At 37.5% G+C, this 16,314-nt stretch overlaps 1 protein-coding gene and 6 non-coding genes across 7 annotated transcripts; 2 read left to right on the top strand and 5 right to left on the bottom strand.

Annotated features, from left to right (window-relative positions):
* Window positions 1–503: 503 nt before the first annotated feature.
* dhrs12 (dehydrogenase/reductase (SDR family) member 12) lies at window positions 504–7,953 on the bottom strand. The gene is made up of 10 exons (XM_020657065.3): window positions 7,792–7,953; window positions 5,983–6,116; window positions 4,996–5,078; window positions 4,573–4,665; window positions 4,411–4,492; window positions 3,046–3,107; window positions 2,782–2,886; window positions 2,072–2,162; window positions 1,350–1,487; window positions 504–1,029 (listed from the first exon to the last, which is right to left on the bottom strand). The coding sequence occupies exons 1-10, from the start codon at window positions 7,845–7,847 to the stop codon at window positions 917–919; spliced, it is 957 nt and encodes a 318-aa protein (XP_020512721.1). The 5' UTR covers window positions 7,848–7,953; the 3' UTR covers window positions 504–916.
* Window positions 7,954–8,664: 711 nt separating this feature from the next.
* On the top strand, window positions 8,665–8,775 carry trnal-caa (transfer RNA leucine (anticodon CAA)). The gene is made up of 2 exons: window positions 8,665–8,702; window positions 8,730–8,775. It is a non-coding gene; the product is annotated as a tRNA-Leu (tRNA).
* Window positions 8,776–9,717: 942 nt separating this feature from the next.
* Window positions 9,718–9,836, top strand: LOC114921679 (5S ribosomal RNA). The gene has a single exon (XR_003809990.1). It is a non-coding gene; the product is annotated as a 5S ribosomal RNA (ribosomal RNA).
* Window positions 9,837–11,507: 1,671 nt separating this feature from the next.
* On the bottom strand, window positions 11,508–11,626 carry LOC114921690 (5S ribosomal RNA). Its single transcript, XR_003810001.1, has one exon. It is a non-coding gene; the product is annotated as a 5S ribosomal RNA (ribosomal RNA).
* Window positions 11,627–13,043: 1,417 nt separating this feature from the next.
* Window positions 13,044–13,162, bottom strand: LOC114921693 (5S ribosomal RNA). The gene has a single exon (XR_003810003.1). It is a non-coding gene; the product is annotated as a 5S ribosomal RNA (ribosomal RNA).
* A 1,417-nt stretch (window positions 13,163–14,579) lies between these two features.
* Window positions 14,580–14,698, bottom strand: LOC114921694 (5S ribosomal RNA). Its single transcript, XR_003810004.1, has one exon. It is a non-coding gene; the product is annotated as a 5S ribosomal RNA (ribosomal RNA).
* A 1,405-nt stretch (window positions 14,699–16,103) lies between these two features.
* Window positions 16,104–16,222, bottom strand: LOC114921692 (5S ribosomal RNA). Its single transcript, XR_010668628.1, has one exon. It is a non-coding gene; the product is annotated as a 5S ribosomal RNA (ribosomal RNA).
* Window positions 16,223–16,314: the final 92 nt, after the last annotated feature.

Genomic DNA, 16,314 nt, shown 5'->3' with positions numbered 1-16,314 from the left:
ATGACAATGACCTGTTGGGGGGGATTTCTCCACTTTTTGCTTTTAGAAATCTTCCTGTGCAGCTGATCCTACATTTCTTTTTACAGATTAATTTTTGTCCTTATTGTGCTTTTCTTTAGAGACAGGACAGTGGAAAGAGTCAGAAACTGGGGGGGGGGAGAGAGAGGGGGCAATGACATGCAGGCAAGGAGCCACAAGTCTGATCTGAACCCTGGCCGCCTGCCCGCCTTGAGGACTACAGCCTCTGTACATGAGTCAGTGGTCTCTAACCACTCGGACACTGGAACCCGTTGGACATTTTTTAAGTTGCTGAAAAGAGTCACAATCAAAACATACACTGTTAATGATGTTGCATATTAATCCTGTTCATTTTAATGTTCATCATTTTAACAGACACACCTCTAATGTGAAATGTTAGCTGCTCACCGTCTGTTGTCACATTGGATCTTCATATCATATCTACACATCGATTACAGAGACACAAGAGATACAGAAGAGAAAGAAAATGTATAAATAACTTTTATTTGAAAATATTTCAAACCAACCACTTGGTCACCAAAAAGTGGGTAGAAATTAAACAAGATGTTTTATAGCAATGAATACACACATTTGTATTTTGCATTACATTCATATTAAATCAACAGTGATATATATATGTCTCCCCATATGTTTAATAAATACAGTATGCTGCATCTTACTTTCTTTAAGGAACTCAGTAAAGGAAATTTAAACTATAGTTTTGACACATTTTATCAGAAAAACAAAAAAAGGATTCTTCCTTCATGTAAACACCTACTACCATTAAAATGTTTTTTATGAAGTTTTGGTTTTTTTGTATGTAGTGAAACAACCTGATCCTGTAAACATTATTGAGGAGTGCTTGTTTTTTTTTCTCTCAAAGACATTCACAGAGAGTTTAAGGTTTAAACTTATCGGCGAACTCCTTCAGTGCTGTCAGAAGTTTCTGCTCGTCCTGCGGCGTCGACCTGGAGTAGGCCAGAGGGAGGTGAGTGGCCACCGCTTTACGATCTGGAAGACGAGTTACAGAAACACATCAGCCAAGGTCATGTTTTCATTTGACAAGAAATGGTTAAACAAAGAAATACATTTTTAGTCAATTTATGCTACTAACATCTAGAACACATCTTTTGCACAACATTTAAATAGAATTGAATATATGAAATGTCTTGGGTTATGAAAAACGCAACAACAGGATAACGTTGGTAATATTACCGACATAGTAATGTATTTAGATTAATATTGCTGTTCTGCTCAAATGGAATATGTATATAGATACATATCACTGTCCTAATACGATAAATAAACACAGACGAACAAGTTGTTCTGACCCTGGAAGAAGAGTCCGCTCGGCTGCTTGATGGCGGCGGGAGACATGGCGAGCCACACGGCCGTGTCCGCCCCCATGGCCTCGGTCCTCAGTTTGGACTGCATCTTAGCGTGAAAAGAAGGCATGGACGTCTGGACCGCTGCAGAGAAGAAACACCATTTATGTCATTCTTTTTGTTTTGTTTTCCTTGTCACCAACACGTCTCATCCAGCAGGAAAGTTCTTTATTTAAAGAGTAAAAGCTAAAGTGCTGAACGCTCCCAGGGCCGGGATGGAAATATCCTTTGTCCTTTCTTACCCTATAGGGTTTTTTTTCTATTGAATGTAGTTAGGTACTTAGCTAATTGTTTTTCTGACTTACTTTGAAAACTGTCAATTAGTAAAATGAGTATTTTGTGTATTTCAGACAAAGACCCCTGAGGGTGGGGTAGGGGTTAAGAGAAGGAGGTGTATGTTGTTATCTTATGTTGTTGATATAGTCATACCTGTATGTCTGTATGCATTTATCTGATGATGTACACCTACACTACAACTCTTGTCACAAATAAACACAAAGTTGAGAACACAAAACTCAGACCTTGTGAAAATACAGAGAGAGATATTCAAGATACAAACTCACTAATACATCTCAACATTACAAGATCTGAGGGCTATATGAATGAGTCTTCTGCACAGTGTGCAGCATCCGAGTCTTTATTTTACAGTCATCGTTCCTGCTGTTTACCTGGTGTGTCTGCCCACCCAGGGTGCATGGAGGAGAAGTGGATCTTTTTGTGCTCAGAAGCCCACCTCTCCGTCAGAATCACCTGCTGTCTCTGTCCAACGGAAAACAACAACATGTGAATACAAATAAATACTAAATACTAGCTGCTGCAGTTTCACTCATCACTCTGGAGTGAAGCTGCTGTGAGTCAGTCTACTTTCAGGCTGTCAAACTGTTAAATACTTTCATACCCAAACAATATGATAGTGGTTATTTTAATAATCGGAAAAGAACCAGAGTTAAAAAAGCAACAACTACAAAAGGTTACTTTTAGTTATAAACGAGAGGTCCAATCACATCCACAGGTCGGTAAATACTGACGTTTGTCAAGTCCTTTTAGTGTCTCATAAAGATGTAAACATTACATTTATATCTCAGACAGACAGCGAGCAGAGGAGGTGACAGTCTAAATTGCATGAATAAATTGGCAACATTTCAGTACCCAAAAGTTGTCAATGTGTTTGTGCAACTTAGAAAGTGAGCAGAAATTTGTCTGCATTTTTGGCATTTCAAAACAAGATATTTTCTTATATTGAAGTGCTTTTAGTGTGATTTTACTTTTTTTTTTGCCGTGGTATCAAAACAGGTAATGATATCGTTTGATTTTTTTTTTATTGGTGTCGTATCAAAGTTTCAAATTCGGGGATTGTGACAACCCTAGCGTCCTTTACTTTGTTCTGAGCGTAGGCCATGGTGCCGTCGAACGTCCCCTTCTCAAACTGCAGGTCGTCCACGTTCATCTTCTGTGTGAGCATGCCGCCTGATGAAACGGTAACCTGGGAGGAGAAACCAGCCAAGACTAAACTTTAGATAAAGAAACTCAAACACACATACTGCGAGTATAAATGTCTGATTATAAAACATCTGATAGATTTTTATTGTCACTCGTGTTGGACATGATGACTCATGTTTTCTTTGGTCAAAATTGAACACACCACTCTCGCGTCTTCCACCTTCTCCAGAGCAGGTATCAACGCCGTGGTCAGGATGTACGTACCTGAAAATAAAAGGTAAGAAATGATTATCTGTATTAACTTCAACAGCTAACCATTCAATTCATTAGATCTCTTTTACTCCTAAGTAAAGCTGCATCAACTGGATAATTAACCGACTAGTTGATCAAAGAAAATAAAAAGCTGATTTCTTTTTTACAATTCTTTATCATTCAGGCAAAAGTGTTTTAAAGATTGAAGAGGAATATCCATTTATCTGGACAATAATCATGAGCTGAGTATGTAGACGTGGTGACAATCAATTTCTAAACTTTTTCTTATCAAATCAGTTGTTCTCAACAGGTGGGTCGGGACACATAAGTGGGCCATGAATGTGTGCTGGGAAAAAAAAGATGATGTCAAACAGGGGGCTTAAAGAGACAGCAGCTGAAATTAAACGTTTCAGGCAGAGGCTGAAATTAGGATTTTTTACTGACGCCAGTTTCAGATAAATAATGAGTCACCTCGCAACACTACTCAATAGATGTCCCAGACTGACATAACTAATGGTTAAAGTGGCCAGAACAACCCCCCCCTCCCCACCGGATTGTTGATGGAGGGTCTGCCTCCCCCCACCCCCTTGCTCCCTATCCCTCTTCCTGCATCTTATCCCATCTCTCCCCCTATCCCTTTCCAACCCCGGCGCAGTCTAGGCCTGTGAAGGCTGTTTCGTCATGAGCCGGGGATCCGGCCGAAGATTTCTGCCTTTTAATAAGGCAGTTTTTTCTTACCACTGTAACTTTTGCTGCTCTGCTAAAGTGCTCATGATGGATAGGCCGGATCTTTGTAACATAGCAATAAGTAAGGTCTTTTTACCTGCTCTTTTGTAATGTTAACAGACAAAGAGTAAGGTCTTTTTACCTGCTTTTTGTAAAGTGTCTTGAGATAACACTTGTTATGAGTTGACGCTATACAAATAAATTGAATTGAATTGAATTGAAGTGAGTATAATAGATCTCCTTTCATGGAGGGCTTGGTGTTTATCTAAGACTTTACTTAGGTCAGTGTTTTTTCATCACCTTTATGATGTAAACATGCAGCATGTTTCATAAAATAGAAGTTTTACTGTCCAGTGCAGAGCATCGAACATCAATAAGTCTGTTTGTGACTGAGGTATGTGTCAGCAGCAAAGAGTTTCCAGAGCTGTCAAAGATTCATAGTTCATTTTATTTTCGGTACATATCACATTTTAGTCAATTGCCTTTCTCAAAGCTTTTGTGTAAACATTTAAAGTTTCGTCTAAACACACTGTTGTCGTGGAATCACTACCTTAACTTTCACTTGAACTTGTATTTATAAACATCTTACCGAGTGTATTTGTGGCAAAGTTCTTCTCCAAGCCCTCCTCAGTCAACTCTCTCTGGTTCACCATACAGCCTGCGTTGTTTATCTGGAGAACATGACAGGTGAATAAACAAAGTGTGTGCATTACATATTAACAAACACAAACACATATATCGTCCCACCTACCAGCACATGAAGGGTGTTACTTTCTGTGAAGTTCAGAGCAAACGCCCACACCTGTCTTGCACTCGACATGTCGACCACGTGGACGTGAACATCCTGGGGGGGGGGGGGGGGGGGGGGGGGGGGGACAGCAAACATGAAATACAATATTTGGACAGAAGAATATTGAAGAAGAGCTTTTAATCACTTGTGGGACTTTTTTAAAGATCTCCTGAACAGTTTAAAAACACTTCTGTGTTGGTGATAGATGAATAAAAAAAAGACAGATTATTATGTAATTCATTCATCTTGACCAGTTGCTTTTGTTACACAACAAATCTGAGACAGAGGGATGTTTTTTCATCTCCTACAGGAAGAGGGACTTGCCTGATGTTAACAGGTAATGTATCCCTCCTTCAGTACAGACAGACATACAACATGTCTCACCTGGTTTTTACTCTTTTCTACTATTTCTTCTTTTGCTGCATCTGCTCGGCCTTTGTTTCGACACACCATGTGAACCGTTCCTCCTGCAGAATAAAAAACATTTGAAACACATCAGTGGACAAGTTCCATCACCTCACAGATAAAACCTTATGTGCAGTACTCCGTGCAATATCTACACAGTTCAATGACGCTCATGTATACTATACTATACCCTACTTAATTCAGCTTATTCGATCTATCCTACCTAGTTATGGAAAAAAAGACTGAAGTAAATATTGATGCCTTTTTCCATCCATCCATTATCTACACCCTTTTTCCTGTTCAGAGTCGCAGGAGGGCCGGAGCCAATCCCAGCGAGAGGTGGGGTAACACCCTGGACTGTTCGACAGACAATCACAGTGCTGACATATAGAGACAGACATCTATGACCCAAAAAGCACAGAGGACTATCAGCGACTCGATTGGCGTTTTCTCTTTAACTTGTTAGGCCTTGAGTGTTTCCACAGAGAGCGTCACAGTGTCAGATGACTTTGCACTGAAGAAACTGCCTTTTTTTTCTAATTTCCACAGCAAAGAGTCACCTTGAGATGTGGTACATTCAGCTGTTTAAAAAAAGCAGGATGAGATTTTTTGTCAGAAAACACAACCAAACATGTACGGGACAAGATGAGCAAAGAGACTGGATAAACGGGGGGGGGGCGGCAAAATCGACAGAATTCCTCACAGGGGCTTTAAACATATGATCTGAGACCTGCAGCAGATAGGAGTCGATGGCTTTAAGTTGTCTCACAAAAGGTTTCTAACCAGGACTTTAGTAAAAAAAAGAAAAAAAAAAGGATTTAAACCGAGACCAAGAGAGGTACTGTTTCTTACACTGAGAGCTTGTCTGGTGCCACACCTTGTAGCTCTTACAAAAAGTAGAAGAACTTCTCTTCTTCTAGCGTCAGTAGAAAAAGAAATAAGAAGGCCTAACTTTAAAACCCTCACCTCTGTTGGCGATTTCCTGCGCTGTGGCTTTCCCTATCCCGCTGTTTGCTCCCGTGATCATGAAGGACCTGCCGCTCAGGTTCACGTCCAGGTCAGCTGGAGCAAAATGCTTCGCTGCAGCTTCATAGCCACTCCTGTTAATATGAAGGGTAGGAGAGTAAATACACGTAGAGGACGTTTTATGATACATGACTGAGCTTTTTAAGATCCCATTCTTTGACAAAACCATGTATGCATCATATAAAGAGAATCTTGGTTTGGAAATAGACACAATTTAAAGTTAAACTTTTTACTCCATCCCTCATGGATGAGCTTTGATGCCAGACAGACTTTAAACTTTCAGATTAACAATATTATAATTGTTACAGTAACAATTTCTCAAACTATGATTAACCTACAATTTTTCTCTTTTAGAAAGATATGCCATGCAGTCAATTTGCAGAAAAGATCATGCATCATAGAGGAGTACCTCTTATGTGATACCATGTGACTGAAGGCTCAATGTAGTCACTGTTTCATTACATGAGACCATGTCACCCACAAATGTCAATTTTCACAGAAGTCATCTCTTCCTTTAAACCGTCATGAAAATAGTTTAGAAAAGGTTCAATAGTAATAAAAACTGTGATGCAACAGTTATTCAATTAAGCATTCTTGTCTCTTTTCACAAAGAGTTCATTTTATTCCATTGACTTAAAATATGAACTTCTAACAGCTTTTTTTATTATTATTATAGCTGATTGTTGATCAGATTGAACCAATAGCACATTGATGTAGGTTGAACAAGTTATTTTACATCCCAGAATCAGAATTAGTTTTTATAGTCGAGTATATTTACACATACAAGGAATCTGATTTGGTGTTTTGGTTCAAAACAATAAGCAAATAAAAAAGATGCACCGATAGTGATAATCAGGGCAGATACGGAGGCCGATGTTTGAAATAACAATTAAGACATTTGCTGTTTCCGATACCGATGTTTGTTACATGATGACTTCTTTTGGTGTAAGACTCCCACATTGTCTCTCATGTTTGACAACAGGGGACATATTCCCAATACTAAACTCTTCTCTCAATCAGTAGGTAGCTGTACCAGATGCCAGCAAGTGATTTGACACAACAAATTGCCTGGATTCTTATGATGGTTCTTATAAAGGTCGGGTTATAGATATCTGTTGGGTATCGTGCAATATGGGTTCTTTTCTGTTGAATTGTATTTAATTATTTTTAGTATTTTGCATTTCTTATGTTCTTGCTGTTGTTTCTGTTCTTCTGTGTTTGGTTTAGTTTGTTCTTGTTTTTGCTGTTTGTCAAAGCACTTTGTAAACCTGTGTTTTTAAAAAGGTGCTATATAAATAAAGTTATTATTATTATTATTAAATAAACATCGGCTACTGACATCAATTCATACCACATTATTTTGCAGATTTATAGAATAGTAAAAACTAGGCTATAAAAACAGCTGTGCTCAGGGAATTTAAATAGAATACGAGAAAAATGTTAAAATATATTATAGAAAATAAAGAAAACACATTTTTGCAAAAAGGTGCAGCGGAGGAGCTTCACAGACATTTGTGCAGGTATGGTCAATAAAAATAAATTACACATTTTCACTGTTTCCGGTCTTTAAAACTCTTCTCTCTACACAGCTTTATAGACTAGTTGCAACATACAGCAGCACACAGTATTGTGTAACACATGATAGTTAACCAGTAACAGTCTATAGGTAGCTCAAGGATAATACTTCACAAACAGGATTAGTGTGTTTTTCAAAATAAATGAAGTGCTGAGTGTATGAACGACACTTACTTTGTATACTCCTGGAGTCCCTTCATGAACCAAACGGCATTCCTGTAGATCGACATGTTTTACACACATGTGCCCTCTCGGTTTGTCTGCAAAGAGCCTAATGTTACAACTATAGAGTGAGCGCAGTCCAATGTTTAGGTTTCATAAGAATGACTAGTTACGTTATGTAGTAATGATGCGTTCACGTGCTCTTCAAATGATCGGATTTCCCACATGACAAGTAATTTACATGACTTCTGTTCTGGAGCGTTAAAAAGTATTATGGACACCACAAATTAAACATGTTTAATGTTGTTGCTCAGAATTGAATTAGATCGGTCTATGTGGACAGCTACAAATGGATAAAGTGTCATACTATGTAACAAAATACAAATGATCCACAGAATGATCAACAGTTTGTAAATTTATGTAAGTTTGTAACCATCAAAATAACATTTTTAATATTTTCTTCGATATGTTTTGATGTAATGTTAATTCAAATCTTGACAACTTGGCAAATTCTTTAAAAAAAAAAAAAAAAAAGTATTTACTACTGAGTTTACCAGTGGGATGCTTGTAATTCCAATTATTCTGACATCACGTAAATACACGTTGTGGTTGTGATGGGCGGGGAGTCACGTGATTGACCACCGGAAGTAATCTGTAAATAAGTGTCTAGCGCCCCCATGGTGGACATCGTTGGTACTTTCCTATTGTAAACACGGGTGAATTTGCAGATACGCCAGCGATATTTTTCTTTAAATGTATGAAACTAAACTCAAAATACGGCAATTAAAAAGCGAAATTAGCAGTAGGAGTGTTTAGATTAAAAAAAAGGAAATAACAAGACATAGTGATTATTTATACTTTTGTTTCAGCTCGCTGTCAGTAGTTGTCAGGATGGCCGAGTGGTCTAAGGCGCCAGACTCAAGGTAAAACCTTCCTGTGAAGAATGGGGTTTCTGGTCTCCGAATGGAGGCGTGGGTTCGAATCCCACTTCTGACAATAACTTTTTTTTTGGTACTAAAGTCTGAACAGTGCTGAAACGTTTCATGACACACTGATTACTGTATGGAGGCGCCTTCAAATTATACGAGAAAAAAAGCAAAGAACAAAACAAAAGAACATATAGACTAGATATAGAAAAAGTCAAATTAAGTTGTTTAATCGAGCAACTTAATTTGTAATTTGTTAATTTGTAGATCAGAATCAAAAGGCTCGCTAAAGAAACCCTTTAATAAAAGGAAATCAAATATTTTGATTTCTTCGTTCTACTTTATTTATTTATTTATTTGTTTTTTTCTCAGAATCAAGAGGTCATAGGTTACAAAAAAATGTGGAAAATAGTAAAAAGCTGTAGATTTAAAAAAAAAAAACAACAACATACATGTTACTGAACATTTTCTATTTTAGGAATATTGTTCAACCCTTGTTTACATGAAAAAGAAAAATAAGATGATGTGCCAATCTTAATCGAGGCCTCGGGCCAAAATCTTCTGATTCTTCATTTGAAGTCACGAGCCGCAAAAAAAATCCCCTCAAGGGCCGCAAATGGCCCTCGGGCCGCACTTTGGACACCCATATTTGGTCTTCAGGCCACTTGATTTCAAATAATTGAAGGATCAACAGCGCCATCTGCTGACTGAAGGAAAATAAAAATGTTAAGGCTATAGATTTCTGACAGAGATGCCTTCTGGTTCACTGTAAATAGTCTTAACTACTGCACAACTGCTACAGTTAATTAGGCTTCATGAAGTTACCTGCACAGGTGCGTTTTCACCTGTCAGAGTCAAGTGAGTGTGCTGTTGATGGATCTTATGAATTTGAAAAGATAGCCTACTTTTCAATTTATCAGTTTGTATTATTATTTAACTCAGATAATACATTTAAAATAGAATTTTACGACATTACCTATATATAAATAGACTCTATACAACAGTAAACTTCGCTTACGGCCATACCACCCTGAACACGCCCGATCTCGTCCGATCTCGGAAGCTAAGCAGGGTCGGGCCTGGTTAGTACTTGGATGGGAGACCGCCTGGGAATACCAGGTGCTGTAAGCTTTTATTACCTTCTTCAGCCAACAGGGGGCGCTGTAACCTCCTGCTGTGTACTGTAGCTCTCTTTTATATTTGTCTATCATTGCCTACACAACATTTTGAGCATTATCAGGAAGCCTCTTGCACATCTATAGCATAAATATGGACTGATTGTAATAAAGGTAAATTGTCAGTAAGTTTCATGGAGGACATACATAATTAGAGATGAGAAATGAGAGAATGTGAGTGGATATAATATGAATGCATCTCAGGGTAATGATTTCTACATTTCTCTTTCAAGATTAACTCAAAACAGGTGATAAAAACATTATACCGAGTTGTCACTCATATCTTCATCATTCACTTATAATTAGCCCACTTCCTCTAATAAGCCTATTCTTGTGTGCCTTTTGCAACATTTAAACTTGAAATTATTTCTAGAATTCATATTGTTAAAGTGTGTATGATAAAACATTGATGATAAAGACTTTGACTTTCACTAATGGCTCATTTTTGGAAAAATAACTGTAGTGGCTATTTGTCTAAAAAACAACAAAACAATCTAAATAAACTAATATCAAAAATAATCAAATGACCACTGATGCACCATGGGGATGTAATATACGCAGGCAAAAGAAATCCAATGTCCATGCAGGAGCTGCGGTATTTTGCTGGTTTATTTGAGGAAAACAAACACAAGAACAAAGAAAATCGTGGCTCCCACTGCCTCTCTTGACCTGATAAAAAACAATAGGCCCACCCAGGTGCATGCCGGTCCTCCACCTGCCTCTGACTTAAATAATCTCCGGTGCCCACAGTATTACCCAAATCTTTTCTAAATAAAGAAAACGTGTAGAATAATGAAATAAACAACACCACCAAAATATTAGTAAACTAAACACAAAAACTAATTCTAACCCCAATTAAATAGCTCCAACAATAACCATCATTTGATTCTGATCAAATATTGATTGATAAGTAAGAGTCACTTAAATGCAGCTTGTGAAGTTTGGCTAACCCTAACACCTGATTTGGTGTATTTCTATTATTGATTAAAAAAAAATAAAAAAACATATCTAATGATGGTAAATAAACCAAGTTGAATCAAATGTACAATATGGCAACAAGAGTGTTGTGGGGAAGTAAAAGATAAAGATAAAGATAAAGATCAACTTTATTGACTCCCATGGGGGAAATTTTTGCATTACAGCAGCTCAAGAAAACAGGAAAAAGGAATAAAATTATTAAAAATAAAAATAACAATCAAACATATGTAAATCAGTTAAATAAAGGCAGAAAAAATACAATAATAGAATTTGTTTAGCCGTGAACAGAAATAACCAAGTTGAGTCAAGAGTCAAGATTCGAGTGAGAAATTTGTCCGTGCTGCAGCCAGAAAAAAAACAACAATCAACATAATTCACATCAACCATGTGCAAATAGCCTATTTAAAAAAATGTAAATACAGTAGGGCTACCTTATAGTTAAAGAACCACAACTGACATGTGAATATAGCCCAGAGAGAGATTAATATGTAGGCTCTTGATATTCTCTGAAAAGGATTGATGACAATTGCCCCACCAAAAAAGTACAGATAACTATATATTGTATTTTTTCCACAGGCCTGTGTTTACCTGGGTCCTTTCTCCACTAGTGAGGCAACAGCGCCCTCTTCTGGCTAAAGGAGGTATTAAAAGCTTACAGCACCTGGTATTCCCAGGCGGTCTCCCATCCAAGTACTAACCAGGCCCGACCCTGCTTAGCTTCCGAGATCGGACGAGATCGGGCGTGTTCAGGGTGGTATGGCCGTAAGCGAATAAACAGGTTGTTAAAGGGTTATTTATACATACTTAGGTTTAAAGTAACACCTCGCCAAAATTAGAGCAAGTGACTATGACCTAGTTGATTTTATTACTTTTCTACTCAAACGTGTGGGCCTATGGATAGACTTACACTTAATCTTACTAGATTCAGCAATACTTTGACGCTGGGAGTTAACTAAAGACTTGCAGCTTGTTTTTAAGACTTGTTTCACGACTTGCGGGCAAACTGAACGTTCAAACGTCTGATAAACACATTGAACAAACCGATTCCGTGAAGATTAACTTCCCTCTTTCAAAACTGGCCTGGTTAGTACTTGGATGGGAGACCGCCTGGGAATCCCAGGTGCTGTAAGCTTTTAATACCTGCTTCAGCCAGCAGGGGGCGCTGTAACCTCCTGCTATGCACTGCAGTTCTTTTTTTATTTGTCTATCATTGCTTCTACTTTCCTACAAAGTAGCTTACACTGAATTTTGATTGGGGATCATCTATAGCATATATAGGGACTGATTGTAATAATTATGAATTTTCATATAATTAGTAAGTGTTCCTTTGTGATTCCTAATGGAGGATTGTTTTTTTTAATGATTAGTTACAATGGAGAATGTGAGGGGATCAAATATGTATGCCCCACAGGGTTATGATTTCTACATGAAACATTGCAATGGCTGATTTATTCATTTGTCATTCAAGATTACCTCAAAACAAGTAAGTGGTGATAAAAACATAATTTCGAGTTGTCCCTTATATCTTAATCAATCACTGCTTAGGCTACTATAATAATCCTAAATCTTGTGTGCCTTAATGCAACATTTAAACTTATTTCTGCTGTTCACTGTTCACAAGTTTGCAGTATTGAAAACCTTAATAAATCCACAGTAAAAGTGACGATGCAAAATGGTCAACTTCTGAAAAATCGTCAATTGATTCTGAAAAAATATTGATTGATAAGTAAGCATCACTTGTTTGCAGGTTTTTTTTAAATTCAATCTTAATAGTAATCATTTATAATAATTCCTGATTTGGTGTAAATGTTTATTATTGATGTGAAAACATTTATAATGATGGTGAATATTTCCAGTTGAATCAAATGTATAATATGGCTACCAGAGTGTTGTGGGGAAGTAAAGAGTAACCTAAGTACAAGTAATTAAAATATGTTAATGCAGTAGTCCTTACGTAAGTAGGCTACATGTACTTTTTGAATGTAAAACTGAACTTTGAAAACAGCCTCCAGAGAGCGTAATATGTATTAATACTCACTGAAAACATTGATGAAAATTGCAACAAAAAAAAAGAGGACAGACTGCCAAATAAAATCATGTTTCATTTTCCACTGGCCTGTTTCTCTCAGTCCTTTCTCCACTAGTGAGGCAACAGCGCCCTCTTCTGGCTAAAGGAGGTATTAAAAGCTTACAGCACCTGGTATTCCCAGGCGGTCTCCCATCCAAGTACTAACCAGGCCCGACCCTGCTTAGCTTCCGAGATCGGACGAGATCGGGCGTGTTCAGGGTGGTATGGCCGTAAGCGAATGAACAGGTTGTTAAAGGGTTATTTATACATACTTAGGTTTAAAGTAACACCTCGCCAAAATTAGAGCAAGTGACTATGACCTAGTTGATTTTATTACTTTTCTACTCAAACGTGTGGGCCTATGGATAGACTTACACTTAATCTTACTAGATTCAGCAATACTTTGACGCTGGGAGTTAACTAAAGACTTGCAGCTTGTTTTTAAGACTTGTTTCACGACTTGCGGGCAAACTGAACGTTCAAACGTCTGATAAACACATTGAACAAACCGATTCCGTGAAGATTAACTTCCCTCTTTCAAAACTGGCCTGGTTAGTACTTGGATGGGAGACCGCCTGGGAATCCCAGGTGCTGTAAGCTTTTAATACCTGCTTCAGCCAGCAGGGGACGCTGTAACCTCCTGCTATGCACTGCAGTTCTTTTTTTATTTGTCTATCATTGCTTCTACTTTCCTACAAAGTAGCTTACACTGAATTTTGATTGGGGATCATCTATAGCATATATAGGGACTGATTGTAATAATTATGAATTTTCATATAATTAGTAAGTGTTCCTTTGTGATTCCTAATGGAGGATTGTTTTTTTTAATGATTAGTTACAATGGAGAATGTGAGGGGATCAAATATGTATGCCCCACAGGGTTATGATTTCTACATGAAACATTGCAATGGCTGATTTATTCATTTGTCATTCAAGATTACCTCAAAACAAGTAAGTGGTGATAAAAACATAATTTCGAGTTGTCCCTTATATCTTAATCAATCACTGCTTAGGCTACTATAATAATCCTAAATCTTGTGTGCCTTAATGCAACATTTAAACTTATTTCTGCTGTTCACTGTTCACAAGTTTGCAGTATTGAAAACCTTAATAAATCCACAGTAAAAGTGACGATGCAAAATGGTCAACTTCTGAAAAATCGTCAATTGATTCTGAAAAAATATTGATTGATAAGTAAGCATCACTTGTTTGCAGGTTTTTTTTAAATTCAATCTTAATAGTAATCATTTATAATAATTCCTGATTTGGTGTAAATGTTTATTATTGATGTGAAAACATTTATAATGATGGTGAATATTTCCAGTTGAATCAAATGTATAATATGGCTACCAGAGTGTTGTGGGGAAGTAAAGAGTAACCTAAGTACAAGTAATTAAAATATGTTAATGCAGTAGTCCTTACGTAAGTAGGCTACATGTACTTTTTGAATGTAAAACTGAACTTTGAAAACAGCCTCCAGAGAGCGTAATATGTATTAATACTCACTGAAAACATTGATGAAAATTGCAACAAAAAAAAAGAGGACAGACTGCCAAATAAAATCATGTTTCATTTTCCACTGGCCTGTTTCTCTCAGTCCTTTCTCCACTAGTGAGGCAACAGCGCCCTCTTCTGGCTAAAGGAGGTATTAAAAGCTTACAGCACCTGGTATTCCCAGGCGGTCTCCCATCCAAGTACTAACCAGGCCCGACCCTGCTTAGCTTCCGAGATCGGACGAGATCGGGCGTGTTCAGGGTGGTATGGCCGTAAGCGAATGAACAGGTTGTTAAAGGGTTATTTATACATACTTAGGTTTAAAGTAACACCTCGCCAAAATTAGAGCAAGTGACTATGACCTAGTTGATTTTATTACTTTTCTACTCAAACGTGTGGGCCTATGGATAGACTTACACTTAATCTTACTAGATTCAGCAATACTTTGACGCTGGGAGTTAACTAAAGACTTGCAGCTTGTTTTTAAGACTTGTTTCACGACTTGCGGGCAAACTGAACGTTCAAACGTCTGATAAACACATTGAACAAACCGATTCCGTGAAGATTAACTTCCCTCTTTCAAAACTGGCCTGGTTAGTACTTGGATGGGAGACCGCCTGGGACTCCCAGGTGCTGTAAGCTTTTAATACCTGCTTCAGCCAGCAGGGGACGCTGTAACCTCCTGCTATGCACTGCAGTTCTTTTTTTATTTGTCTATCATTGCTTCTACTTTCCTACAAAGTAGCTTACACTGAATTTTGATTGGGGATCATCTATAGCATATATAGGGACTGATTGTAATAATTATGAATTTTCATATAATTAGTAAGTGTTCCTTTGTGATTCCTAATGGAGGATTGTTTTTTTAATGATTAGTTACAATGGAGAATGTGAGGGGATCAAATATGTATGCCCCACAGGGTTATGATTTCTACATGAAACATTGCAATGGCTGATTTATTCATTTGTCATTCAAGATTACCTCAAAACAAGTAAGTGGTGATAAAAACATAATTTCGAGTTGTCCCTTGTATCTTAATCAATCACTGCTTAGGCTACTATAATAATCCTAAATCTTGTGTGCCTTAATGCAACATTTAAACTTATTTCTGCTGTTCACTGTTCACAAGTTTGCAGGATTGAAAACCTTAATAAATCCACAGTAAAAGTGACGATGCGAAATGGTCAACTTCTGAAAAATCGTCAATTGATTGATAAGTAAGCATCACTTGTTTGCAGGTTTTTTTTAAATTCAATCTTAATAGTAATCATTTATAATAATTCCTGATTTGGTGTAAATGTTTATTATTGATGTGAAAACATTTATAATGATGGTGAATATTTCCAGTTGAATCAAATGTATAATATGGCTACCAGAGTGTTGTGGGGAAGTAAAGAGTAACCTAAGTACAAGTAATTAAAATATGTTAATGCAGTAGTCCTTACTTAAGTAGGCTACATGTACTTTTTGAATGTAAAACTGAACTTTGAAAACAGCCTCCAGAGAGCGTAATATGTATTAATACTCACTGAAAACATTGATGAAAATTGCAACAACAAAAAAAAAAGAGAGGACAGACTGCCAAATAAAATCATGTTTCATTTTCCACTGGCCTGTTTCTCTCAGTCCTTTCTCCACTAGTGAGGCAACAGCGCCCTCTTCTGGCTAAAGGAGGTATTAAAAGCTTACAGCACCTGGTATTCCCAGGCGGTCTCCCATCCAAGTACTAACCAGGCCCGACCCTGCTTAGCTTCCGAGATCGGACGAGATCGGGCGTGTTCAGGGTGGTATGGCCGTAAGCGAATAAACAGGTTGTTAAAGGGTTATTTATACATACTTAGGTTTAAAGTAACACCTCGCCAAAATTAGAGCAAGTGACTATGACCTAGTTGA

This window comes from Labrus bergylta, chromosome 13 (genome assembly GCF_963930695.1).
Source record: "Labrus bergylta chromosome 13, fLabBer1.1, whole genome shotgun sequence".
Taxonomy (NCBI): Eukaryota; Metazoa; Chordata; class Actinopteri; order Labriformes; family Labridae; genus Labrus; species Labrus bergylta.
Note: the sequence above shows the minus strand (reverse complement) of the source record. Positions and strands in the feature narration are given on the sequence as shown.